This window comes from Pan troglodytes, chromosome 19 (assembly GCF_028858775.2).
Source record: "Pan troglodytes isolate AG18354 chromosome 19, NHGRI_mPanTro3-v2.0_pri, whole genome shotgun sequence".
Taxonomy (NCBI): domain Eukaryota; kingdom Metazoa; phylum Chordata; class Mammalia; order Primates; family Hominidae; genus Pan; species Pan troglodytes.
In genome coordinates, this window is record NC_072417.2 from 14,217,118 (window position 1) to 14,243,868 (window position 26,751).

The window sequence follows — 26,751 nt, forward strand, 5'->3', positions numbered from 1 at the left end:
TCCGCCTCCCGGGTTCAAGCGATTCTCCTGCCTCAGCCTCCCAAGTAGCTGGGACTACAGGCGTGATAAGTTTTGTATTTTTAGTAGAGACGGGGTTTCACCATGTTGGCCAGGCTGGTCTTGAACTCCTGACCTCAGGTGATCCGCCCACCTCGGCCTCCCAAAGTGCTGGGATTACAGGCGTGAGCCACCGCGCACGGCCGGGAAGAGCTCCGTTTAAAGCAAAATTCCCCTTTCTCTCCTCGCAAAGAAATCCCAAAGGGTTCTTCCTATTGAATAGATGGGGAGCTGAGGCCAGGGGAGGAAGGAAGGGGACACAACAGGTTTCTCCATTCACCTCGCGCCAGGTCTCCTGCCAGGGAGATACATTCTTGCTCCGTGGGCGGGGGGGGAGCCGTGGCCCCCCCCCCACAGGCTGGAAGAGACAAGACTTGTCCCACCTGAGTCTGCTGGTGTCTGCTGTGACTAATGCGCGTTTCTACTGCGGCAGCTGCTGCAGGTTTCAAAGCCCACACTCCGGCGGAGTCGGTGGTCAGGCAGGTCCCGAGTGCCGGCAGCATGAAGACCTCCCTCCCACACTCAGGGCGGATGGTGCGGGGGTGTGGGGCAGACGGGGTGGGGGCGGGGAGACATAGGCAACCCACCCTAGGATCCTAAAAATATGCCTGGAGAGTGCGCATGTACCAACTGTTTGGAATGGTTCCCAACGCACAAGAAATAGAACTGATCCATGCAGCTATGACTGCAACCCTCTCCGTATGTGGAATTCAACAGGAGTGGGAGTGGGATGAGGGAGGGCCTCCCGGGGGGCAGGTTTAGAACTCCTGACAGCCAAAGACGCAGGGCCCTGGGTGAGCGGGGTGTGGTGAGGAGCTGCGCACGCTTATTTTCTGCATCCTGCAGTCTGACCACAAGCAGTCCTGCTCCTCTCCCTACCCCTGGCTTTCACACACAAAGAGGCTCCCTTCCCTAAGTCACAGACTCGGGGAACTGGAAGGTACCCTGAAATTCATCAGTGTGATTCTAAAGTAAAAGCCCCAAGGAAGGTGTCCAGTTTCAAAGTGCATGGGAATCATGTGGAAGAAAAAAAGGCAAATTCCTAGGCCCTGCCCCTCAAATTTTCATTCACGAAATCTAAGATGGGGCTGGGAACCTGTATTTTGCTCTCAAACTGTCATTTGGGAAAGCGTGGATCTTTGCATCTTTTCATCCATTTCAACTCAACTGCCATTTCTTCAAAAAGGCCTGTTATTATTGCCCACCCAAAGTAGCCCCCATCCCATTATCCCATTATCTCATTTTATTCCCTTAGAGCACCTGTCACTATCCAATAGGATCTCATTGACTTAGTGACTGTGTCCCCTGCTAAGACCAGAAGCTCCCGGAGAGCAGGGACCATGCCTTTGGACATCTCTGTATGTCCCTGTGCCTGCCACATCATAGTTCTAGACATATTATTGAATGAGTGGACAAACCTGGCCCTGATTTTTTTTTTTTTTTAAACAGGGAGGGCATTTCGATTCCACCCTGCCCCAGTCATGACTGAGAATTTTAGGAGCTGAAGTCATCTTGGCTCTCCTGCCAGCCTCCTCCTCAGCCCCCTGCTAACACAGCGCTCCAACGCTCACCAAAGCAGCCGCCACCGAGTGACATCACCCCTAAGAAGATGCCCGTCACCCTGACAGTGCTGCTCCAGGGTAAGGTATAGAGGGGAGGTGGACTTTCAGAGTCTCACAGGAGTCGCCTGAATTGCGTCTGCCCTGGAGAAGAGCTTGCCCATCAACCCCAGCACAGGACAACATGAGCATCACATAGATGGTGCCACATTGAGTCTCTCCGCTCCCCAAGGGAGTTCCAGGTTTTGTTCCAGGGCCTGTTTGTTTTTTGAAGGGGTCTTTAGAGACCAGGACCTTCATTTTTCCAGGGTGATTAGGGAAGGGGTGAGTAAGTGAGGCCCCAGAGCAGAGCCTACCACTAGCCCCAGTCCCAGGCACTCTGCTGTTCTTGATTCATCAAACCTTTGTGTGCTACTGGAGAGGCTGAACTGCCAGGCACTTGCCCTCCATGTCCTGTCTTAACTGCCACTGTGGCTTTAGAGAAGGGCTCTGCTCTGACTTCCCCTCCAGTACAGGCAGCCCCTCCTGAACTCCCCACGGCACAGCCAAGACCAGGCTGCAACTTCTGACGGAACTGTCCTGAAGCTTTAGAGACCACATGAGGGGCATCTAGAGGGGACAGGGCTCTTGGGGACAGGACCAGGCCCATCCTTACGGGGCCCCTTACTGCACAGCTTCAGAGACTAGATCCAGACCCACTGGTGAGGCATGACATCAAATTACTGGGCGACAACCAGCATTAAAAAAAATAGGTTGGGCACAGGCACTCATGCCTGTAATCCCAGCACTTTGGGAGGCTGAAGCAGGAGAACCGCTTGAGCCCAGGAGTTCAAGACCAGCCTGGGCAACATAGCAAAATTTTGTCTATATATATAGACACACACACACACACACACACACACACACACACACACACATACATATATAACTAGCCAAGTCAGGCACAGTGGCTCATGCCTTTAATCCCAGCACCTTGGGAGGCCAAGGCAGGAGGATTGCTTGAGCCCAGGAGTTCAAGACCAGCCTGGGCAACATAGGGAGACCCCTTCTATACAAAAAATAAAAAATTAGCTGGATGTGGTCGTGCACACTTGTGGTCCCAGCTGCTTGGGAGGCTGAGGCAGGAGGATCACTTGAGCCCAGGTGGGTTGAGGCTGCAGTGAGCCATTATTGCACCACTGCACTCCAGCCTGTATGATAGAGACCCTGCTTCTTAAAAAAAATTGACCAGGTGGGATGTAGTCCCACCTGTAGTCCTAGCTGTTCAGGAGGCTGAGGTAGGAGGATCTCTTGAGCCTGGGAGTTCAACACTGTAGTGAGCAATGATCGCAAATAAATAGAAAATATTGCCAGATGCAGTGGCTCACACCTGTCATCCCAGCAGTTTGGGAGGCCGAGGCAGGTAGATCACGAGGTCAAAAGTTTGAGACCAGCCTGACCAACATGGTGAAACCCCCTCTCTATGAAAAATACAAAAATTAGCCGGGCCTGGTGGCACGCGCCTACAGTCCCAGCTACTCAGGAGGCTGAGACAGGAGAATCGCTTGAACCCAGGAGGTGGAGCTTGCAGTGAGCCAAGATCACGCCACTGCACTCCAGCCTGGGTGACAGAGTGACACTCCATCTAAGAAAGAAAGAAAGAGAGAGAGAGAGAGAAAGAAAGAAAGAAAGACAGAAAATTAGTGTATTTAAGGAAGTATTGGTGTTATGTGAAACGTTTGTTTTAAGTGTCCACATATGGCGTTGTGATGTGGAATATACTTCTTCCTGTGGGTCACAGTCAAAATAATGTGGAAAACACTTACAAGCTGTGGCCCCCGGTATCTGCATTCTATCTCCGCATGGCTGAGGCCAACTCACCACCCTCACAAGCACATGCCAAACACCCATTGTGCCCAATGGGGAGATGAGGACTTTGCTTTTTACACCTGCCTTATTAAAAGTCCAAGTCAGGGCCGGGCAGTGTGGCTCACGCCTGTAATCCCAGCACTTTAGGAGGCCGAGGCAGGCAGATCACGAGGTCAGAAGTTTGAGACCAGCCTGACCAACATGGTGAAACCCCCTCTCTATGAAAAATACAAAAATTAGCCGGGCCTGGTGGCGGGCGCCTATAGTCCCAGCTACTTGGGAGGCTGAGGCAGGAGAATCGCTTGAACTCGGGAGGCGGAGCTTGCAGTCAGCCGAGACTGTGCCACTGCACTCCAGCCTGGGCAACAGAGCGAGACTCTGGCTCAAAAAAAAAAAAAAAAAAAAAAATTCCGAGTCAGGGACATTTCCAAAACCAAGATGAATTCTCCAACTGAGAGAAAAATGCCTGCTGCTTTCGAGTGATACAGTTTGGATGTGTGTTCCTCCAAATCGCATGTTGAAATGTGACCTCCCATGTTGGAGGGGGCCTAGTGGGCGGTGTTGGGTCATAGGTGTGGCTTCTTTATGAATGGCTTGGCGCTATCTCCCGGATAATGAGTGAATTCTCACTCTGGTAGTTCACGCGAGAGCTAGTTGTTTAAAAGAACCTGGTACCTCCTCCTCTCTCTCCTGCTGCCTCTCATCCTGTGACATGCCAGCTCCTCCTCTGTCTTCCACCATGATTGGAAGCTTCCTGAGGCCTCCCCACAAACTCCCCTCACCCCAGCCAGGGGCCCAGGGCGAATGGCTGGTCTTCAGAGCAGTCACAACCCCCTCACTGCCTCACCATGGCCCCCCTCCTTCTCCTCCCTCACAGGAGTCCACATCACGCTTCCCTGTAATGAGTATAATCCCTTCCTGTTCACCTGAAATAAAGGACGGGATGAGCAGCGACTGTTGTTCCGTTGTCTGATTTACAAGCCTTTGTCTAGTTCAAGCTTGTCCAACCCTTGGCACAAGGACGGCTTTGAATGCGGCTCAACACAAATTCACAAACTTTGTTAAAATGTTGTGAGGTTTTTTTTTGCAATTTTTTGTTTATTTTAGCTCATCAGCTATTGTTAGTGTGAGTGTATTTTACGTGTGGCCCAAGACAACTCTTTTTCCAATGTGACCCAGGGAAGTCAAAAGATTGGACACCTCTGGTCTAGTTGGATGATTTAAGGTACCTGCAGTGAAGTGATGAGAACTATAAAATGAACTTCTAAGTCTGAGCATGATGGCTCACGCCTGTAATCCCAGCACTTTGGGAGGCCAAGGTGGGCGGATCACCTGAGGTCAGGAGTTCGAGACCAGCCTGAACAACATGGAGAAACCCCGTCTCTACTAAAAATACAAAATTAGCCCGTCATGGTGGCGCATGCCTGTAATCCCAGCTACTTGGGAGGCTGAGGCAGGAGAATCACTTGAACCCAGGAAGCAGAGGTTGTGGTGAGCAGAGTTCACACCATTGCACACTCCAGCCTGGGCAGCAAGAGTGAAACTCTGTCTTGGAAAAAAATAAAATAAAATAAAATAAATGAACTTCTAAAGGGACATTTTCTCTTTTTTTTTTTGAGACAGAGTCTTGCTCTGTCTCCAAGGCTGGAGTGCAGTGGTGCAATCTCAGCTCACTGCAACCTCTGCCTCCCTGGCTCAAGTGATTCTCCTGCCTCAGCCTCCCAAATAGCTGGGACTACAGGCACACACCACCATGCCTGGTGGTGTGTATTTTTTGTGTGTGTAATTTTTTTGTATTTTTAGTAGAGACGGGGTTTCACCATGTTGGTTAGGCTGGTCTTGAACTCCTGGCCTCAAGTGATCCACCCACCTGGGCCTCCCAAAGTGCTGGTGAGAGATGAAGCCAGCTGGACTTCCTGGGTCGAGTGGAGACTTGGAGAACTTTTCTGTCTAGGTAAAGGATTGTAAATGCACCAATCAGCACTCTGTAAAAACGCACCAATCAGTACTCTGTGTCTAGCTAAAGGATTGTAAATGCACCAATCAGCACTGTGTAAAAATGCACCAATCAGCACTGTGTAAAAATGCACCAATCAGTGCTTTGTGTCTAGCTAAAGGATTGTAAACACACCAATCAGCCCTCTGTAAAAGTGCACCAATCAGCATTCTATGTCTAGCTAAAGGATAGTAAATGCACCAACCAGCACTCTGTAAAATAGACCAATCAGCGCTCTGTAAAATGGACCAATCAGCGCTCTATAAAATGGACCAGTCAGCAGGATGTGGGTGGGGCCAAATAATGGAATAAAAGCTGGCCACCCAAGCCAGCAGTGGCAACCTGCTGGAGTCCTCTTCCATGTTGTGGAAGTTTTGTTCTTTCCCTCTTCACAATAAATCTTGCTGCTGCTCACTCTTTGGATCCACACTACCTTGATAAGCTGTAACACTCACTGAGAAGGTCTGCAGCTTCACTCCTGAAGTCAGTGAGACCATGAACCCACTGGAAGGAAGAAACTCTGGACACATCTGAACATCAGAAGGAGCAAACTCCAGACACACCATCTTTAAGAACTGTAACACTCACCACGAGGGTCCATGGCTTCATGCTTGAAGTCAGCGAGACCAAGAACCCACTGGAAGGGACCAGTTCCAGACACATTGGGACTATATGCGTGAGCCACTGTACCCAGCCTGCCATTTTCTTTTTACATCATCTCCCTTGCTCCTAAGACTTGCCAGCATTTTAAAGTCTATTATTGTGGTCTGGACCCACTCTGGGACATCCTGGTCTGCTCTGAGACCTGGGACAGTCTCTGATAAAACCCTGGTGGGCTCCCAAATGTATCCAGTAAAAGCTACGAGGGAGCCTCAGACAGAGCCCTCCCCTCCTCCAAAGAAATGTGCTGGGGGCCCCACCTGGGGGAAACCAGACCCTCCTGCCTCTGATCCCAAGCTTTCCCCACACCAGTATCTGTTCCTTCTACACATTTTATAGATGAAAAGCGACAATGTATGGTGCAATGGGCTGAGCCTTTAGAGACAGGGGAATTACTCCTCAAATAGAAAAACTCAACAACAAACGAGGCCAGGCCCAGTGGCTCACACCTACAATCCCAACACTTTGGGAGGCTGAGGCGAGAGGATCACTTGACCCCAGGAGTTAGAGACCAGCGTGGAGAACGAAGTGAGACTCTGTTTCTACCTAAAAAAACAAAACAAAACAAAAAACATTAAAAAATTAGCTGGGCGGCCGGGCGCGGTGGCTCACGCCTGTAATCCCAGCACTTTGGGAGGCCGAGGCGGGCGGATCACGAGGTCAGGAGATCGAGACCATCCTGGCTAACACGGTGAAACCCCGTCTCTACTAAAAATACAAAAAATTAGCCGGGCGTGGTAGCGGGCGCCTGTAGTCCCAGCTACTCGGGAGGCTGAGGCAGGAGAATGGCGTGAACCCGGGAGGTGGAGCTTGCAGTGAGCCGAGATCGCGCCACTGCACTCCAGCCTGGGCGACAGAGCGAGACTCCGTCTCAAAAAAAAAAAAAAAAAAAAAATTAGCTGGGCATGGTGGCTAGTACCTGTGGTCCCAGCTCCTCGGGAGGCTGAGGTGGGAAGATTGCTTGAGCCCAGGAGACTGAGGCTGCAGTGAGCTGAGATCATGGCACAGCACTTCGGCCTGGGTGACACAGAGGGATACTTTAAAAAAAAGAAAAAGAAAACTCCTCATTTCCCTATGGGATGAAGTGCTTCCGAGAGGAAAAATGTCAGCTGCAGGAGAGTTGCCAACGGCATCACTGTTCCCAGCAGCAGCTTGGAGGTGTCCCTTGGTCACCCCTGCAGCCTCTGAAGACACGTGGGTTCTCTCTTCCCCTCCAGCCCTGGTGAGGGTGAAATAACACCTCCCCCTTAGCCTGAGATTCCAACAAACCCAAAAAACATTCCCCACAAAATTAAAGGAAACAAAACAGAAAATAAACAACATTAAAAAACCGCAGCCGGGCATGGTGGCTCACGCCTGTAATCCCAGCACTTTGGGAGGCCAAGGTGGGTGGATCACCTGAGGTCAGGAGTTCGAGACCAGCCTGACCAACATGGAGAAACCCCATCTCTACTAAAAATACAAAAAAGTAGCCGGACGTGGTGGCACATGCCTGTAATCCCAGCTACTCAGGAGGCTGAGGCAGGAGAATTGCTTGAACCCAGGAGGCAGAGGTTGTGGTGAGCTGAGATGACGCCATTGCACTCCAGCCTGGGCAACAAGAGCAAAACTCTGCCTCAAACAAACAAACAAACAAACAACCAAAAAAACACACAAAACCCAAATCCCATAAAATCATATGGTTCTTGGAGTAGAGGTTCAGATGTTACTTCCTTATGGTGAATTCTATTTCCCACCTCAAAGGAGCAGGAAGGCCTGGGAGGAGGAGATTTGAGTCTCTCCTGGGGCACAGAAGGTCATTCCGAGATAAGGGGACCAGGTGCAGACCCAGCCTTCCTGCCGAGTCCCGAGGAGCTGGGTGGCCCAGAGAGACAAGAGTAGGCAGGGGTGGTATGGGAAGAGTTTCACCAAGTGCCTCCCAAGGCAACTCGCTCTTTTCCTTTTGCTGAGGTCCTTCCATGACGGACATATCCCATTAATAGACATTACTGATCCACTTAAATGGCAGATGCATTATTAACGCCATTTAAATGCAGTCAACAGGAGGCAGGACACTCCTCTCTGTGGGAGGCACTTCTGTGCCCATCAGCACCTTGTGTGACCCACCGTAATTGATGGGTTGGTACTCAGTACCCAGCGCCCAATATTTGAACTGAGGAAAATTCCACTGAGACAGTAAACACTTGAAAGAGTAAAGAGCCAAATGCTAGTCCACTGGGCACTAAAAAGGATAAAGATTCAGGCTGGGTGTGGTGGCTCACACCTGTAATCCTGGCACTTTGGAAGGCCGAGGTGGACGGATCACCTGAGGTCAGGAGTTCGAGACCAGCCTGACCATCATGGAGAAAACCTGTCTCTACTAAAAATACAAAATTAGCTGGGTGTGATGGTGCGTGCCTGTAATCCCAGCTACTTGGAAGGCTGAGGCAGGAAAATCACTTGAACCTGGGAGGCAGAGGTTGCGGTGAGCCGAGATCATGCCATTGTACTCCAGCCTGGACAACAAGAGCAAAACTCTTGTCTCAAAAAAAGAGAGGATAAAGAATCAAACTCGAGTCAACCAAATCCACAAAGCAGTGACAAGTCTACCACGGTACCTCTTAGAGCTACGCACATCTTGTTCTAACTCCAGTTCCCGGCGCTGGCTTCCCCCACAGCATGTGTGAACCTTCTCACACGCATCCGCTCCTCTCTACTCCCAAGTTCCAGGACTGTGGTGATGCAATGAGAATGAGTGTGAGAATTGCGGCAATGCAATAAGAATGAGTGTGAAACCCACGTATCAAATACCACGAATGCCCGTGTCTTCCCATAGTTCCCTGTACACGATTCGGATCCAATGCACAGTCCTACCTGCCTTCCCAGCTACACAGTCCCCGCTGCACACTCAGCCTCAGCCAGCTTGGCTCGTGGGCTTTACCATAGTTTTCAGTGTCCAGCTTCCCTACCTTTGCCCAGGTGGATCTCTCCTCTGTTCTTCATGGCTTCGAGGGTCAGCTTACAGGTGTCTGTCTCCTTCACGAAGGCCTCCTCGATTGCTATCCTCCTCCAAATGTCCACACGATAGGATCTGTACCATTTAGAGAATTCATTGCCTTCTCCCTCGCTGTCACAGTTGGGTACATATCTGTCAAGCAGGGGCTAAGCGGGCAGGAAAGGCCTTCAGCAGTCTGACCACAGGACCTGCATGAAGTAGGTAGTCACTGAGGCTTGCAGAATGATGAACAAAGAACGAATGAATGAAATTTCTAATCACCCATTAGCCTGTATACTTGGAATGAAATTTCTAATCACCCATTAGCCTGTATACTTGAAGTGTCTGGGGTAGAGTGACTAAGTGACTTTTATTTTTGTGTGTATATTAATAGAAGATTACTTTTTTCTTTTTTGAGATGGTGTCTCACTCTGTCACCCAGGCTGGCGTGCAGTGGCACAATCATGGCTCACTGCAGCCTTGACCTCCTTGGGCTGAGGTGATCCTCCCACCTCAGCCTCCTGAGTAGCTGAGACTACAGGTACATACTACACCTGGATATTTTTTTTTTTTTTTAAGACAGAGTCTCACTCTGTCGGCAGGCTGGAGTGCAGTGGCACAATCTCAGCTCACTGTGACCTCTGTCTCCCGGGTTCAAGTGATTCCCCTGCCCCACCTTCTTGAGTAGCTGGGACTACAGGCGCGCGCCACCACGCCTGGCTAATTTGTTGTATTTTAGTAGAGATGGGGTTTCATCATGTTGGCCAGGACAGTCTCGATCTCCTGACCCCGTGATCTGCCTGCCTCAGCCTCCCAAAGTGCCGGGATTACAGGCATGAGTCATCACGCCTGGCCCCTGGGTAATTTTTATATTTTTTGTACAGACAGGGTTTCGCCGTGTTGCCCAGGCTTGTCTCAAACTCCTGGGTTCAAGTGATCTGCCCGCCTTGCGCTCTCAAAGTGCTGGGGTTACAGCTGTGAGCCACTGTGCCTGGCCCATAGAAGATTTCAACAGACGTAATTCCACCAGAGCAGTAAGTTAAAATTCGTCTCCTGAAGTAACTTACTCATCACCAAGACTCCAGGTCTGTGCTGAGTGCAGCCCATTGACAAAGTGTAACCAGATGAACACACACACTGATCTCATAATTAGCATCTCACAGGGTGCGGCTCCCACATCACCACCACCTGGAGCACATGCCGAAAAATGCGGAGGCCCAGATCCAAGCCAAGCTAGAGCGTCAGAGCCTTTGGGGGTCGGGGAAAGGAGCCAGTGTGATCTCGGCTCACCGCAATCTCTGCCTCCCGGGTTCAAGTGATTCTCCTGCCTCAGCCTCCCAAGTAGCTGGGACTACAGGTGCCCACCACCACGCCCGGCTAATTTTTGTATTTTTAGTGGAGACAGGGTTTCACCGTGTTAGCCAGGATGGTCTCCATCTCCTGACCTGGTGATCCGCCCGCCTCGGCCTCCCAAAGTGCTGGGATTACAGGCGTGAGCCACTGCGCCCACCTATAATCTTGATACCAACAGAAATTGTATATTCCTGTCACATTACAGCTACCGCAGGTATCTCAAAATATAATGTAAGCTCATCACCACTTTGGAAGTAGGGTAGTTATTAGACCTGCTGCTTTAAGGCATTAATAAAGATATACAAACATCTCTATATAAATTTTTAAAAACATTCTGATTGTTAGATTTCAATATAATTGATTTTTGTAAACTTCTATTGTTTAAAAATAAGCTGATAGACGGTTGGGAAAACGGGGCAAAACAAGCAGAGGAAAATGCTAACAGCAGAAACTAGGTGGTGGGCAGACCGGTGTTCACTGTAGAATTCGACTTTTCTGTATGTGTGAACATTTTTGTAATGCAACGTTTGGGAAAATACCTGACAAGGGGTTGCTGGACCACCAGAAGGATCTACAGCCCACCGAACAGTCAGAAACCCCTAACCTAGAGGTACTGGTGTCCTTAACCAGCTAGCCAATCCAGTCAGTTCTTCATCCGGGAGCCAAAAGACCCCAGGCCTGGGTATCCCAATTCCACTTAGGCTGGCAGCCTTTTGCCAGACTAAGAAATCAAAAAGGTTTGCAGCACCAAAGTGGGCCAGTGGTGTTTTCTCTCACTCATCCCAGCACTCCAACCTTAGCCTCAGATCTCACAGCTCTAAAGAGAGGAAAGATCACGCCGAGAAACCAAAGCCAAGAGCTCAAAAACGTCTGGCAGTTCTGGGCAGGACTAGTCCAGGCCCCCCTCTCGGCCCTGGACAGAAGATGAGGCATCCACAGAGACCACACCTTCAGTCCCCCTGACTACTGTGCCCCCAGGACTGCAGCTGGCTGCGGGGTCCTAGGAGATGGTTAACCAGGAATCTCGGCCAGACGCGGTGGCTCACGCCTGTAATCCCAGCACTTTGGGAGGCCGAGGCAGGTGGATCACGAGGTCAGGAGATCGAGACCATCCTGGCTAACACGGTGAAACCCTGTCTCTACTAAAAATACAAAAAATTAGTCAGGCGTGGTGGCGGGCGCCTGTAGTCCCAGCTACTTGAGAGGCTGAGGCAGGAGAATGGCGTGAACCCGGGAGGCGGAACTTGCAGTGAGCCGAGATCGTGCCACTGCACTCCAGCCTGGGAGACAGAGTGAGACTCCGTCTCAAAAAAAAAAAAAAAAAAAAAAACACCAGGAATCTCCTCCTCAGGGACAGAGGGAGGGCAAGGGCAGGGCCTCTCCCAGAAGCAGAAGGGCACCGTGGTCCTGTCTTCTCCCTGGTGGTACTTAGGAAGACTGTTTTTCAGACAGACCACCAATGATGACGGCTGCTTCCTAATGCCCACCACCTCATCTGTAAGACTTAGCTCCCCCACTTTGGAGAGCACATGGCTTTCTAATCCTATTAAAGTCAAATCACCCTTACTTGCCCAAAGGCTCAGAAGTTCAGAGGTAGAAATGCGCCTCTTCTACCCCAGAAGCAGGGAGCAGCTCAGAAAAAGCTAATGAGAAAATACCAGGGTCATGTTGTTTGAACTGGACAAGAAAGAAAAAGCATAGAGGAAAAAAAAAAAAAGTCATCTTAATTCATGGAAAAATACATGGCCTTGCCAACAGTCAAAGAAAAGTAAAACTGAAACTATAATTATATACCCATTAAGCAAACAAATTAAGTAAAAATGGAGATTCCAGAACAAGCTCACGCTGCTGATAACCACATAAAGTGGTCCGGTCTTTCTGGAAAGCACTTCGGCACTGCAGAGCAATTACAAAAAGTTTTTAATTCCACTCTTGGAAAAAGCTAAAAGAGCTTCTTTACAAATTGTGATTAATTCCCCAAAGATTATGTCAGCCCAAGATGATAGCCCCTCCCTCTATTCCCCCACCTGACCCCCAGCATGTAGCAGCAGCATTTAGCTTCTGACATGCATTCCTTGAAAACGCTCACAAATGGCAGAAGATACCATCTTATTTATGCAACCCCCCTCAAAAAAAAAAAACCTTTGTACTTAGATATAAATATATATAAATACTTAGAGATGCACAGAATATGGTTTGGTTTTCTTTCTTTTTTTTGAGACAGAGTATTGCTCTGTCACCCAGACTGTAGTGCAATGGCACAATCTTGGCTCACTGCAACCTCCCCCTCCCGTGTTCAAGCGATTCTCCTGCCTCAGCCTCCCAACGAGGTGGGATTACAGGCGCCTGCCACAACGCCAGGCTAATTTTTGCATTTTTAGTAGAGACAGGGTTTCACCATGTTGGGCAAGCTGGTCTCGAACTCCTGACCTCAGGTGATCCACCCACCTCGGCCTCCCAAAGTGCCCGGCTCAGAATATGGGTTTGGAAAGATACACGTTAAACCAGGTCATCTCAGCCTCTAAGGAAGAGCATTGAATGAAGCAAGGTTGCGACAAAGGCAAATTTTCACTTTTTACTGATTTCACTATGAGAAATGTACCTATTACTCATGTACTTTACAAAATTTGCTCCCACTAATAAAAAAACAAAGCACGTCAACCGAAGTTGGGAATTGTCCATTTAGGTGCATCCTCCTGAACTCTGCTATTAGGACGACAATGCTTCCTGAAGTGATTAAGTTTCCCTAAGTCAGGCACAGTGGCACATGCCCTTAGTCCCAGCTACTGCAGATCACTTGAGCTCAGGAGTTCAAGTCCAGCCTGGGTAACAAGGTGAGACCCCAGTCTCCAAAAGTAAAAGTTAAAAAATTTTAATAGCCAGGTGCAGTGGAGGCTCACGCCTGTAATCCCAGCACTTTGGGAGGCTGAGGTGGGTGGATCACGAGGTCAGAAGTTCGAGACCAGCCTAACACAGTGAAACCCCGTCTCTACTAAAAATGCAAAAATTAGCTGGGCATGGTGGCGGGTGCCTGTAGTTCCAGCTACTCGGGGGGCTGAGGCAGGAGAATCGCTTGAACCCAGGAGGCGGAGTTTGCAGTAAGCCGAGATCATGCTACTGCACCCCAGCCTGGGCGAAAGAGCGAGACTCTGTCTCAAAAAACAAACAAACAAAAACAAAACAAAACAAACAAAAATTAATAAAATGAAAGTTTCCCTTGATTCCATATACTGAATCTGTTCCTAGTTCAAGTAATGGTAAAATTCTGGTGCCATTATAATATAATTATGACTAGAAGACCCAGAAAATCTTAACCAAATACCCCTCCTTGTAAATGTATTAGAGATGTGCACAGAATAATGCAGTAGTGCAGATTATTTAAGACAGCAGGAGGCCGGGCGTGGCGACTCACGCCTGGAATCCCAGCACTTTGGGAAGCCGAGGTGAGCGGATCACTTGAAGTCGGGAGTTCAAGACCAGCCTGGTCAACATGGTGAAACCCAGTCTCTACTAAAAATACAAAAATTAGTTTGGTGTGGTGGCATGCACCTGCAGTCCCAGCTACTCAGGAAGCTGAGGCATGAGAATCGATTGAACCTGGGAGGTGGAGGTTGCAGTGAGCCGAGATCATGCTACTGCACTCCAGCCTGGGCAAAAGAGCAAGACTCTATCTCAAATAAATAAATTAATTAATTAATTAATAAAATGAAAGTTTCCCTTGATTCCATATACTGAATCTGTTCCTAGTTCAAGTAATGGTAAAATTCTGGTGCCATTATAATATAATTATGACTAGAAGACCCAGAAAATCTTAACCAAAAACCCCTCCTTGTAAATGTATTAGAGATGTGCACAGAATAATGCAGTAGTGCAGATTATTTAAGACTGCTGGAGGCCGGGCGTGGCGACTCACGCCTGGAATCCCAGCACTTTGGGAAGCCGAGGTAAGCAGATCACCCTGAGGTCGGGAGTTCAAGACCAGCCTGGCCGACATGGTGAAACCCCATCTCTACTAAAAATACAAAAGTTAGTTGGGCGTGGTGGCATGCACCTGCAGTCCCAGCTAATCAGGAAGCTGAGGCATGAGAATCGATTGAACCCAGAAGGCGGAGGTTGCAATGAGCCGAGATCGCACCACTGCACTCCAGCATGAACGAGAGCGAGACCCTGTCTCAAAAAAAAAAAAAAAAAAAAACTGCTGTTCCCTCCAATAACTGCATCCAAAGTTCAGCGGGTCCCAGCTCAGTCCTTTTCTGGGTAGCAGAGTGGCCCTATGGCATGACTCACTGTTCTTGGATCTATGCAAGCTCTACCATTTCCTGTCCCAGGCAGAGGGTGAAAAGGAAATGAGAAAGGCCTAGCACCTAAAAGGCAGCTTGTAGAAGAAAGACCGGCTGGGAAAGTACCCCATGTGCTTTCTGTTCTCCTTTGCCCTGGTACAGGATAGTGAGTGCAGATTCGAATAACCAGTTTCTCTCATGATACCATCTGAACTTTGGAGGGATGAAACCAATGAAACCAAGCAGGTGTGAAAACCTAAATTGGCCACGTTATTTAGACCTCATTCAATTACGAGAAAAGGTTACTCCACAGGGCTGAGCCCAGCACTCATTCTTTTTTTTTTTTTTTTTTTTTTTTTTTTTTTTTTTTTTTGAGACAGAGTCTCGCTCTGTCACCCAGGCTGGAGTGCAGTGGCGCGATCTTGGCTCACTGCAAGCTCTGCCTCCCAGGTTCAAGCGATTCTCCTGCCTCAGCCTCCAGAGTAGCTGGGACTACAGGCACCCACCACCACGCCCAGCTAATTTTGTATTTTTAGTGAAGATGGGGTTTCTCCATGTTGGTCAGGCTGCTCTCAAGCTCCCGACCTCAGGTGATCTGCCCACGTCGGCGCCTCCCGAAGTGCTGGGATTACAGGCGTGAGCCACTGTGCCCGGCCTCATTATTTATTTATTTATTTATTTATTTATTTTTTGAGACACGGTCTCGCTCCGTTGCCCAGGCTGGAGTGCAGTGGCACGATCTCGTCTCACTGCAAACTCTGCCTTCTGGGTTCAAGCGATTCTCATGCCTCAGCCTCCTGAGTAGCTGGGACTACAGGTGTATGCCACAGACCTTGGCCCAAGCCATAGCATATGAATTTGTAAAATCTAACCATGTCGCACTTAGAAGTGTCTTCCTCCTCATTAAGTAGTTCCTGATGTAGTCCCCCGATTACAGCTGCCTTGCTCTAACGCCAATTGGATCAGCACGACTCAGTAAGTCAATACAGGCTTCCCAGTGACAATGGAAGTGGGGTCTTATTTGCAATTTTAAAAAGTATAAAAGCAGGGGCTTTCATATAATATTGAAAACTTGGACACAACTCCTGAGCACAACAGGAAAATAAGTAAGCAAACTTACCTGTGTGTTTTCCCTCAAAGGCAAATTCCACTGAAACAACCCAAGAGTTACAAGGAAGGGGAAAAGCCTGTGGCAGCATTGGAAAACAGAGAACAATATCATCAAGGGACCGACAGCACAGACGGATTTCTGAACGAAATGAAGATGATGGAATCAGATCAACAGGGAAGCAGATCGTGCCCAACAGCCTAGTGATGTAACACTGGCAAGGTACGGGGCTCCATGAGAGGTAAATGGGCTGCTCCAACCAAGCCCTAGAAACTACCCAAAGGCAGAGCAGCCGGGGCTGGGATAACAGGCAGGTGTGAGGCAGGCAGAGGAGGGCCAGAAAAGCCCTCCCATTACAACCAGGCACACGGTTTACTTCTCAGAGCTCTCCACGTCCTAGTCAAAGAAGTAAGGGTAGCCAAAAGTAGAAATATCAGAAAGACTCCAAATTGCCATTATTTGCAAATAGAATTGTCTCCTTAGAAAAATCCCAAAGAATCAACTAAAGAGTGATTTAAAAACAGTTTGGCCGGGCACGGTGGCCCACGCCTGTAATCCCAGCACTTTGGTAGCCTGAGGTGGGTGGATCACCTGAGGTCAGGAGTTCGAGACCAGCCTAACATGGTGAAACCCCGTCTCTACTAAAAGTACAAAAATTAGCCAGGCATGGTGGCGGGTCCCTGTAGTCACAGCTACTCGGGAGGGTGAGGCAGGAGAATTGCTTGAACCCGGGAGGCGGAGGTTGCAGTGAGCAGAGATCACACCACTGCACTCCAGCGTGGGCGACAGAGTGAGACTCCGTCTCCAAAAAAACAAAACCACAGTTCAGTAAAATGGCCAGATAAGATAAACATTCAAAACCACCAACTGTTCTAAGTGCAAACTCTAAACAGTCAGGGGGAAAAAACGGTATTCTCACACAGTAGCAACAAAAGCATAATAACAGGTCAGGCACAGTGGCTCACGCCCCAACACTTTCAGAGGCTAAGGCAGGAGGATCACTTGAAGCCAGGAGTTTGAAATCAGCTTGGTCAACATAGCTAGATCCCATCTCTACAAAAGAAAAATTAAAAAATGAGCCGGCCATAGTGGCTTGCACCTGTAGTCCCAGCTACGCAGGAGGCTGAGGCAGAGGACAGCTTGAACCCAAAAGTTCAAGGCTGCAGCAACCTATGACCGCATCACTGCCCTCCAGCCTGGGCGGCACAGTGAGACCCCCCCAAAATAAATAAATAAAAATACAGCTGGAAGTAAGTCTTTATAAATTAAGACCCCTTTGAAGAAAATTATAAAACCTTGCTGCAAAGTGTTTTTAAAAATCTCAGCATGGCCAGGCGCAGTGGCTCACGCCTATAATCCCAGCACTTTGGGAGGCTGAGGCGGGTGGATCACCTGAAGTCAGGAGTTTGAGACCAGCCTGACCAACATGGAGAAACCCCATCTCTACTAAAAATACAAAATTAGCTGGGCGTGGTGGCGCATGCCTGTAATCCCAGTTACTCAGGAGGCTGAGGCAGGAGAATCGCTTGAACCCAGGAGGCGGAGGTTGCGGTGAGCCAAGATCACACCATTGCACACCAGTCTGGGCAGTAAGAGCAAAACTCTGTCTCAAAAAAAAAGTAAAATAAAAAATAAATCGCAGCAAGCGGAGTAGAAAGGCAATCTATAAAGATATCAATGCTCCCAAACTTAACCTGCATGTTTAAATTAAAACCCCAAAGAGTTTCTTCTGGAAATATGAAAAATTGATACTTAAGAATTATCTGAAAGGATACAATCGATAATTTTTTTTTTGAGAGAGTCTTGCTCTTTCGCCCAGGCTGGAGTGCAATGGCGTGATCTTGGCTCACTGCAAGCTCCGCCTCCCAGGTTCAAGCCATTCTCCTGCCTCAGCCTCCCGAGTAGCTGGGACTACAGGCACCCGCCACCGCGCCTGGCTAATTTTTTTTATTTTTAGTAGAGACGGGGTTTCACTGTGTTAGCCAGGATGGTCTCGATCTCCTGACCTCGTGATCTGCCTGCCTCGGCCTCTCAGAGTGCTGGGATTACAGGCGTGAGCCACCGCACCCCGCCTATTTTGTTTTTTTCTTTTTGAGATGGAGTCTTACTCTGTTGCCAGGCTGGAGTGCAGTGGCACGATCTCGGCTCACTGCAACCTCCGCCTCCCAGGTTCAAATGATTTTCCTGCCTCAGCCTCCCGAGTAGCTGGGACTACAGGAGCCCGCCACCACGCCCAGCTAATTTTTGTATTTTTAGTAGAGACGGGGTTTCACCATGTTGGCCAGGATGGTCTCGATCTCTTGACCTCGTGATCTGCCTGCCTCAGCCTCCCAAAGTGCTGGGATTACAGGCGTGAGCCATCATGCCCGGCCACAATCTATCATTTTTTAAAAATAAGAATGAAAACTTGCCCTATCAGGCAAAATGTACTGCAAATCCTAAGTAATACTGTATTTCCAGATTAAAGGCACTACTGCAAAGAAAAGTGTAAATTTATTTAATACCAAATGTTTCCTAAGTTTACTTTTTGCACAATGCACAGACACTTTTGGGACAATGTATGGTTAAAAACTAATATTCTACCAACAGCTCCATGCTGCTCTAGATCATCCTGAAGGAAAAAGTAATGCAAAGTATGCTGGGTCTCCAAGTCCCAGGACTGGCTGATAGCCTCTCCCAGTGGATAGCAGGTCCTAATTCTCTTCTTCGAGCAGATTCTCTGATTTCAGCTGGGCCTTCCTGATGCTCTCCAAGTTCAGTTGTTGATATTTTCTTTTAAAAAAGCCACACTGAAACAAAGGAAGGAAAAGTCCAGTTACAGGCCAAAGATAGCCATCTGTTTCAGAAAACGGGCATTCTGGCTGTTGCCTAAATAGCCCCTATATTCCTCTGCTTCTCATACTTACTACTCCCTTCTCCTACCTTCCTCTGAATCTCTCCTGGAGAGTCCAGTCCTTCAAGACCTCTGGTGCTCATCCCTCAATCAGAACTGACTCCACCTTCCTCTGAACCCTGCTCTCCCGAGCAGTTCAACCTTTTTAACTTATTTTGCAAAGCATGATAATTTTGGGTGTACTGGATGTAATCTTATTTATGCAAAAATACTCAGTATAGCCTATGATGCTGAAGATAGAAGGAGACCAAGTACAGCTTCCTACATCAAGCTCATCATCTAGTAGGAAAAAGAGATAATTACAATACAGTGTGATGACTGCCATTTGGAAGGGTTTCCAGAAGGGAGCTCACAGCAAACACACAGAAGCCAGCACAGAGGACTCAGGAGTCTCCAGACCGCTTTCAGGGAAGACAGTGAGTGAAGTGAGCAGTCACGGAGGGCATTCCTGACAAGAAAAGCAGCCTACGCGTACGCAGAGGCACAAACCTATTTAGGGAATAGTTTGACTTGTTGGGAGAAAAAAGCAAGGCCAGGTGCTTATGCCTGTAACCCCACCACTTCGGGAGGCCAAGATGAGAAGATCGCTTGAGCCCCGGAGTTTGAGACCAGCCTGGGCAATATAGGGAGACCTCACCTCCACAAAATTAAAATTAAAAAATTAGCTGCGTGTGGTGGCATGCACCTGAGTAACAGTCCCAGTTACTCAGGAGACTAAGATGGGAGGATCACCTGAGCCTAGGAGTGCGAGGCTGCAGTGAGCCCTTAACTGTGCCACTGAGCTCCAGCTTGGGGGACAAAGACCCTGGTTTTTATTTTTAAAAAAAGAGGCTGGGAGTGGTGGTTCATGCCTGTAATCCCAGAACTTTGGGAGGCCGAGGCGGGAGGATCACAAGGTCAGGAGTTTGAGACCAGCCTGGCCAATATGGTGAAACCCCGTCTCTACTAAAAATACAAAACAATTAGCCAGGCATGGTGGCACATTCCTGTAATCCCAGCTATTCAGGAGGCTGAGGCAGGAGAATCTCTTGAACCCGGGGTCAGGGCGGGGGGACGGGGAGGTTGCAGTGAGCCGAGATCGCACCACCGCACTCCAGCCTGGGCGAAAGAGCGGAACTCGGTCTCAAAAAAAAGAAAAAGAAAAAAAAGCAACACTTAAGGGCAGAGAGGGGTAGCGGACAGAGAGGAGAGGATCTTAAACAGCAGTAGAAGAGTTTGCACATTAAGACATGGGAAGGCAAGGAAAAGATTTCAATAGGGGAACCACAGTCACATCTGTTTTAAGGCCTTACCGTTAAGGCCTCTTCCAAGTAAGTTATAAATGCTGGCCTAGGGTTGACCTTCTAGGCCCTATTGAACTCACAGGTAACCGAACATAACAGTAGTAAGTTCTGGGCCTTGAGAATAGGGAGGTACCAAAGAAATATATATAAAATCACTCTTTATTACTCAATTAGAGTTTTCTCTTTTCAGACAGATACTGTTTTACTCATTTGTCTAAATGGGGGTATGCAGTTGAAGGAGAAAAAAGTGGCCACGAGGCCAGGGCAGCTGCTCTAAGTCAGAGGTTGGCTGTCCTAGGGAGTTCTGTGCCCAAAACTAGAGCCCAGTCTTCCCTCACTGTGATGCCATGAGTAGAACTGACCTTGAACAGGATGACCAGAATCACGATCAACACCAGAAGTCCACCAACGCTGCCTTTAATGATGATAGGCAAAGAATGGTACTTCTCATCTTTCAGGAAGACGACAGTGATCTAGACAAGACAAAGAGATCGCCCAATAAATCAGGTGCAGCAAACGAGGAAAAAATCCTACATGTTATTTTAAGGAGCAAAATACGAGGACTTGGCAACAACCCGTGTATTGATCAAAGCTGATGACAGTAAAGCAAAAAGCTAGATATTCCCTGATGCAGCATTTTAGATCATCTAAAACTATCCAATCACCCAAATACTTCGTAAGAAACTATTCTGGCCCCTTATCTAGAAGGGCTAGGTCTGTTAGGAGATAGCGACCTTCTGTTAAAGATGCTCTGACAGCTTGAAAGAGGGTCCCACGGAATCCGGTCTCAACACAGGACTGTGAGGCTGTCACGCCGCTACACTGCTCTATGTCCCTGAGCCCCGTGCCTATGCTCTTTAAAATGATGACTTCCTTTAAATGATCTCCAAGTCCTTTCCAACTCCGTTCTGACGGCTCTTTTTGATCTTGCACAGATCCCTAAAGGCTTTGGTAATACACTTTCCCCACATAAAATATGACAAAAGTACTGGTCTTCCCCTCACCAGACTAAAAAGTGTGTATTACCTAAGGGACATAATAAATGCAAAATTATATCCATGTGTACTACTTGCAGAGCTCAGCTATTAGAAGTCATCCTCAGGTTTTGTTTTCCAAAGGCTCTCCCAATTTCGGGAGTCTAATCTCTCTTCTGGCAGGGCTCAGCTAGAAAGTTCAGGAGATGTGCTTCCTGAGACCCAGGTATGGCCCTTCCAAGTTGTGGCCAGAGGAAGTTCCCAGGACTTAGGTGGGGCCAGAGAGCCAACAAGACTTCTCTGCCTGCCCAGAGCAACCCTTCACGTGTATGTTTAAGCACCAAGGTCAGGGGTGCTTTGGAGAGGGTTCTGTACGGGGTGAAGGGCTGGACAAACTTACCTTTAAGGCCTCTTCCAATTAAGTTATAAATGCTGGTTGACCTAAAGTTGACCTTCCAGTCCTGTTTAGCTCATAGGTAGCTGAACTAAATAGGAGTGAAGTCCTAGGCTTTGAGAATAGGGAGGTACCATAGCAACAAAGAGGGAGGAAGAACAGAAAGAGGGCTGGAATATTCTTCTACAGGAGAAGGAGGGGGACTCAAGACCCTGGGTTTGGGAAGTGAAAGGAAGTCCCAAAGTGACTCGGGAAACAGGCCAGATCTGAGTAGAAGAAATGTCCCTATTTCTCAAAGCCACCTCCCTTTATCTTCTTCTAAACCCACAGATTCCCAAAAGCGCCCCGAAGATGCCCAGGTAGAGGTTAAGGGAGAAGCAGGGCACCGGGTACTACTGTTTGCAGCAAACACGGATGCTGGCCTGCCCAGGGGCCCCTCTCTCCTTTCGGATTTTATTCAGGAATCATCGTTGGTCTCAGGTGATCATGACACAGCTATTCTCCTTTGCCAGTGACTGACATGACATTGAGATCTCACTAATAACATGTAAGAGGACGTCTCCTGGGAGCTTTTGGAAACTGTTTCATCCCTGAAAAGGGAAGGCACATGAAGAAAAATCCAACATCCTTTTGCTACTGACTTCTTGCTTCCTGTTTTGTATCCTGCCATGTGAAAATACAGCATTTGGAGATGTGGCAACTTTGTGCTGGCCATGAAGGAATGCGTCCCCCACACGGCAGAGTACAAGGACCAAAGAAGCCAGGCCGTCGCCCCAGGCCGGCCTCCCTCACTGGATAAACAGCATATACCCTTATGCTGCATGAGCTGGATTTTCCCTTTCTTGTGGCTGAAATGCATTTGGATACAGTTTGTTTATACTCATAGAGTCACTGTAAGTCAGGGGCTTATTGTCAGGAACTGCTTAACACTTTGCTTAGGATATTGGATTTAAAGAAAGGAATTTTGGGGAATCCATGCTATAGAAATAAAAGTATCAGTAAGTAAGAGGGGGAAACAACAAATTTAAAATGTGCACATAAGAAACTTAATAGTAACTCCTCCCTGCTGGGGGCATGGGAAGGGAGAAATGAAGGAACCATTATTTTTCATTTGGTACCATTCTCTGTATGGCCTGGATTTTCTTGCTATTACTTTTATTTGTTAAAATCTGGGCAGTGCAATAATGGGGCACTTCTATTTCTTCCATTTTCTGTATTTTCCATTTCCTTCTATTTTCTGTATTAGAAATACACTACTTAGTCGGGCATGGTGGCTCATGCCTGTAATCCCAGCACTTTGGGAGGTCAAGGCGGGGAGATCACCTGAGGTCAGAAGTTCGAGACCAGCCTGGCCAACATGGTGAAATCCTGTCTCTATTTTAAAAAATAAATAAATTAGCCGGGCATGGTGGTGGGCACCTGTAATCCCAGCTACTCAGGAGGCTGAGGAAGAAGAATCACTTGAACTGGGGAGGTGGAGGTTGCAGTGAGCCGAGATGGCACCAACAGACTCCAGCCTGGGCGACAGAGTGAGATTCTTCCTCAAAAAAAAAAAAAAAAAAAAAGAAAGAAAAGAAAAAGAAATACACTACTTAAAAATAAAAGGAAATGTTATATTGGCATGTCTAGAGAATTGCTCCTTTCTCCTCCTCCAGGGAGGAAAACAGAGGACCTTATATTTAGCAATCCAGCATCACTCTCCTGACATTCCCTCTAGTAGAGAATCATGCCCAACTAAAGAGCTCAGAGCTCACAGATAGATCACCTCTGAAGCCATGTCCAGGCAAGGGTCAACAAGAATGAAAACACACGGTAACACACAAAGCATTCAGTCCACAAATCACAGGCATCAGTCTGACTTCTAGTCATACTTTTGCAAAAAGAATTCCAAGAGTTCCAGTATCTAGTCTAAGTCTTATAAAAGATTTATGCATTCCTGAGTACTGTTTAATACTATAACTAAACACTGATACAGCACACTAAGACAGTTACTGTATACAAAAAACAATTTCTCACTTAGGTAATTCATTTTATATTTATTTATTTATTTATTTATTTATTTATTTATTTTTTGAGACTGAGTCTCGCTCTATCACTGAGGCTGGAGTGGAGTGGTGTGATCTCGGCTCACTGCAACCTCTGCCTCCCAGATTCAAGCGATTCTCGTGCCTCAGCCTCCCAAGTAGGTGGGATTACAAGCACCCACCATCATGTCCGGCTAATTTTTGTATTTTTGGTAGAGACAGGGTTTCTCCATGTTGGCCAGGCTTGTGTTGAACTCCTGACCTCAAGTGATCCACCTGTCTCGGCCTCCCAAAGTGCTAGGATTACAGGCGTGAGCCACCTGCGCCCAGCTGCGAAATTTTTTTTTTTAATCAATCCATTCTCAAATCAAAGTATATACTGCAGATTCCAGCCTAGTTATTTCAACTTAGAACTCCTCAGCTTAGGCCTCTTAATTGCCTTATGTCATAAGAAGCTGACTCACTCAAAGGTCACAAAGGCAGCGATGGCAGAGCCAAGATCAGAAGTGTTAAGGCTGAAAACAGGAAGAGGGCAACAGAATGTCTGTGGAGGTGCTCAAAGGTTAGGCACAATTTTCCTTGGGCACTACTCAGAAGCCAGCCAGGAATTACCTTAGTTCTGTGGTTCTCTGCATTCAGTCCCTCATATAGAGATTTGTTGAAAGATATTTCACCAAGGATCTGCAGTTCGGTTACATCTTTTAGTAACTAGAAGATGGGGAAACGAATGAGGAAAACAAAACATATTTCAGACATGAACTCACTGTGTTTGAACAGCCTTCACCACCTTTCCCTTTAAAGGTACTCCTGGGCTTAGTTAATGGCCCTAACGTACACAACACTACATAAAGTTACCCAAACAAGACATCTGCAGTTATTCTTCAACTTCCTTTTTTCTTTTTTTTTTTTGAGATGGAGTTTCGCTCTTTCGCCCAGGCTGGAGTGAAGTGGTGCGATCTCGGCTCACTGCAACCTCCACCCCGTCAGGTTCAAGCGATTCTCCTGCCTTAGCCTCCCGAGTAGCTGGAATTATGGGCATGTGCCACCATGCCAGGCTAATTTTTGTATTTTTAGTAGAGATGGGGTTTTGCCATGTTGGCCAGGCTTGTCTCGAACTCCTGACCTCAGATGATCTACCCACCTCGGCCTCCCAAAGTGCTGGGATTATAGGCGTGAGCTGCCGCGCCTGGCCTTTTCTTCAACTTCTTTTCCCTTGTGCCATCCAAAGTCAGTTCTTGACTGACTGACTTATTTTTGAGACAGGGTCTCGCTCCGTCACCCACGCTGGAGTGCAATGGCATGATCATGGCTCACTGTAGCCTCAACCTTCCAGGCTCAAGTGATCCTCCCACCTCAGTCTCCCGAGTACCTGGGACCACAGGTGCACCCCACCACACTGGGCTAATTTTTGTATTTTTTGTAGAGATAGGGTTTTACCATGCTGCCCAGGCTGGTCTCAAACTCCTGGGCTCAAGCAATCCACCCACCTTAGCCTCACGCAGTGCTGAGATTACAGGCATGAGCCACCACACCCAGCTTATTCATTTTATTTAACGTAAGAGATTTTTCCTTTTTTTTCTTTTTTTTTTGAGACAAGGTCTCACTGTTACCCGGGCTGGAATGGAGTGGCTCAATCATAGCTCACTGAAGCTTCAAATTCCTGGGCTCAAACGATACTCCTGCCTCAGCCTCCCAAGTAGCTGGGACTACAGGCATGAGCCACCATGCCTGGCTAATTTATTTATTTATTTATTTTTAAGAAATGGGGTTTCACTATGCTGCCCAGGCTGATCTTGAACTCCTGGCCTCAAGCAATCCTCCCGCCTCAGCCTCCCAAAGTGTTGGGATTACAGATGTGAGCCACCACACTCACAATTCTTTTTTTAAAAATTATTTCTTGTATCTGTCCCTTTCTTTTCCACCCCCATTGCTACTTCTTCAGTTGAGACCTCACAAATGTCACCTGGATCACTGTAAGACATTAAACTTGATCACTTGATCACTAGTTCCCACTTTAGAATAAGTGATCAGGGAAGGCCTCTCTAAGAAAATAACACGTGTGGCCGGGTGTGGTGGCTCACGCCTGTAATCCCAGCACTTCGGGAGGCCGAGGTGGGTAGATCATCTGAGGTCAGGAGTTCAAGACCAGCCTGACCAACACGATGAAACCCCATCTCTACTAAAAATACAAAATTAGCCAGGCGTGGTGGCTCACGCCTGTAATCCCAGCACTTTGGGAGGCCAAGGAGGGCGGATCACCTGAGGTCAGGAGTTCAAGACCAGCCTGACCAACATGGAGAAACCCCATCTCTACCAAAAATACAAAATTAGCCGGGTATGGTGGCGCATACCTGTAATCCCAGCTACTTGGGAGGCTGAGGCAGGAGAATTGCTTGAACCCGGGAGGCGGAGGTTGCAGTGAGCCGAGATCGTGCCATTGCACAACAAGAGCAAAACTCCGTCTTGAAAGAAAGAAAAGAACACCTAGGTCGGGTGCGGTGGCTCACGCCTGTAATCCCAGCACTTTGGGAGGCTGAGGCGGGCGATCACCTGAGGTCAGGAGTTCGAGACCAGCCTGGCCAACATGGTGAAACCCCGTCTCTACTAAAAATACAAAAATTAGCTGGGCGTGGTCGCCGGCGCCTGTAATCCCAGCTACTCGGGAGGCTGAGGCAGGAGAATCACTTGAACCCGGGAGGCGGAGGTTGCAGTGAGTAGAGATCGTGCCACTGCACTCCAGCCCGGGTGACAGAGCAAGACTCCATCTAAATAAAAAAAAAAAAAAAAAGAAAAGAAAAGAACACCTGAGCTAAATTTAAGAAGAAACCACCTAAGTGAGGACCTAGAGGAAGAGCAGTGTCAAGCAAAGGAACAGCAAGTACAAAGTCTTGTGGCCAGAATAATGCTGTACTGGCGAGCTAGAAGAATAGGACAGAATAACCCGATTATAAAAGGGGCAGTGGGAGAGAAAGGCGAGTACTAGGAGATGAAGTTGAAGAATTAAGCAGAGACCAGATCAAGTACTGCCTTGCTCTGGCCATGAAAAAAGTATGGATTTTAGTCTAAGTGTGCTCAAGCACCAGTTTTGTTTGTTTGTTATTTTTAATAAGCAGGGGAGTGGCACAATCTAATGTCTGCTCTTAGAAGACGGATAGCTGTTACGTGGGAATTATTTGTAAAGAATGTGGGAAAAGCAGAGGCAAGAAAGGCAGGCCGAAGGTTATTGCAACAGCCCTGGCAAGAAAGGGTAGCTTGAATTACAACGGCAGTGGAAATGGAGAGAAGTGAATGGGTTTAGGATATATTTTGGCCCTGAAATGGCAGGGCTTGCTGCTGGAATAGACGTGG

The 26,751-nt window shown here is 48.0% G+C and overlaps 1 protein-coding gene across 1 annotated transcript in view; it reads right to left on the reverse strand.

The window, feature by feature from the left end:
* Window positions 1-18,309: 18,309 nt before the first annotated feature.
* The window catches only part of ITGAE (integrin subunit alpha E), an 85,513-nt gene continuing 77,071 nt past the window's right edge, over window positions 18,310-26,751 (reverse strand). Inside the window, exons 29-31 of the mRNA XM_009431609.5 lie at window positions 24,016-24,111; window positions 20,374-20,484; window positions 18,310-18,624 (exon numbers count right to left, since the gene is read on the reverse strand). Of these exons, the coding sequence (XP_009429884.4) occupies window positions 18,529-18,624; window positions 20,374-20,484; window positions 24,016-24,111 (303 nt within the window). The 3' untranslated portion in view covers window positions 18,310-18,528. The remainder of the gene's footprint in view (window positions 18,625-20,373; window positions 20,485-24,015; window positions 24,112-26,751) is intronic.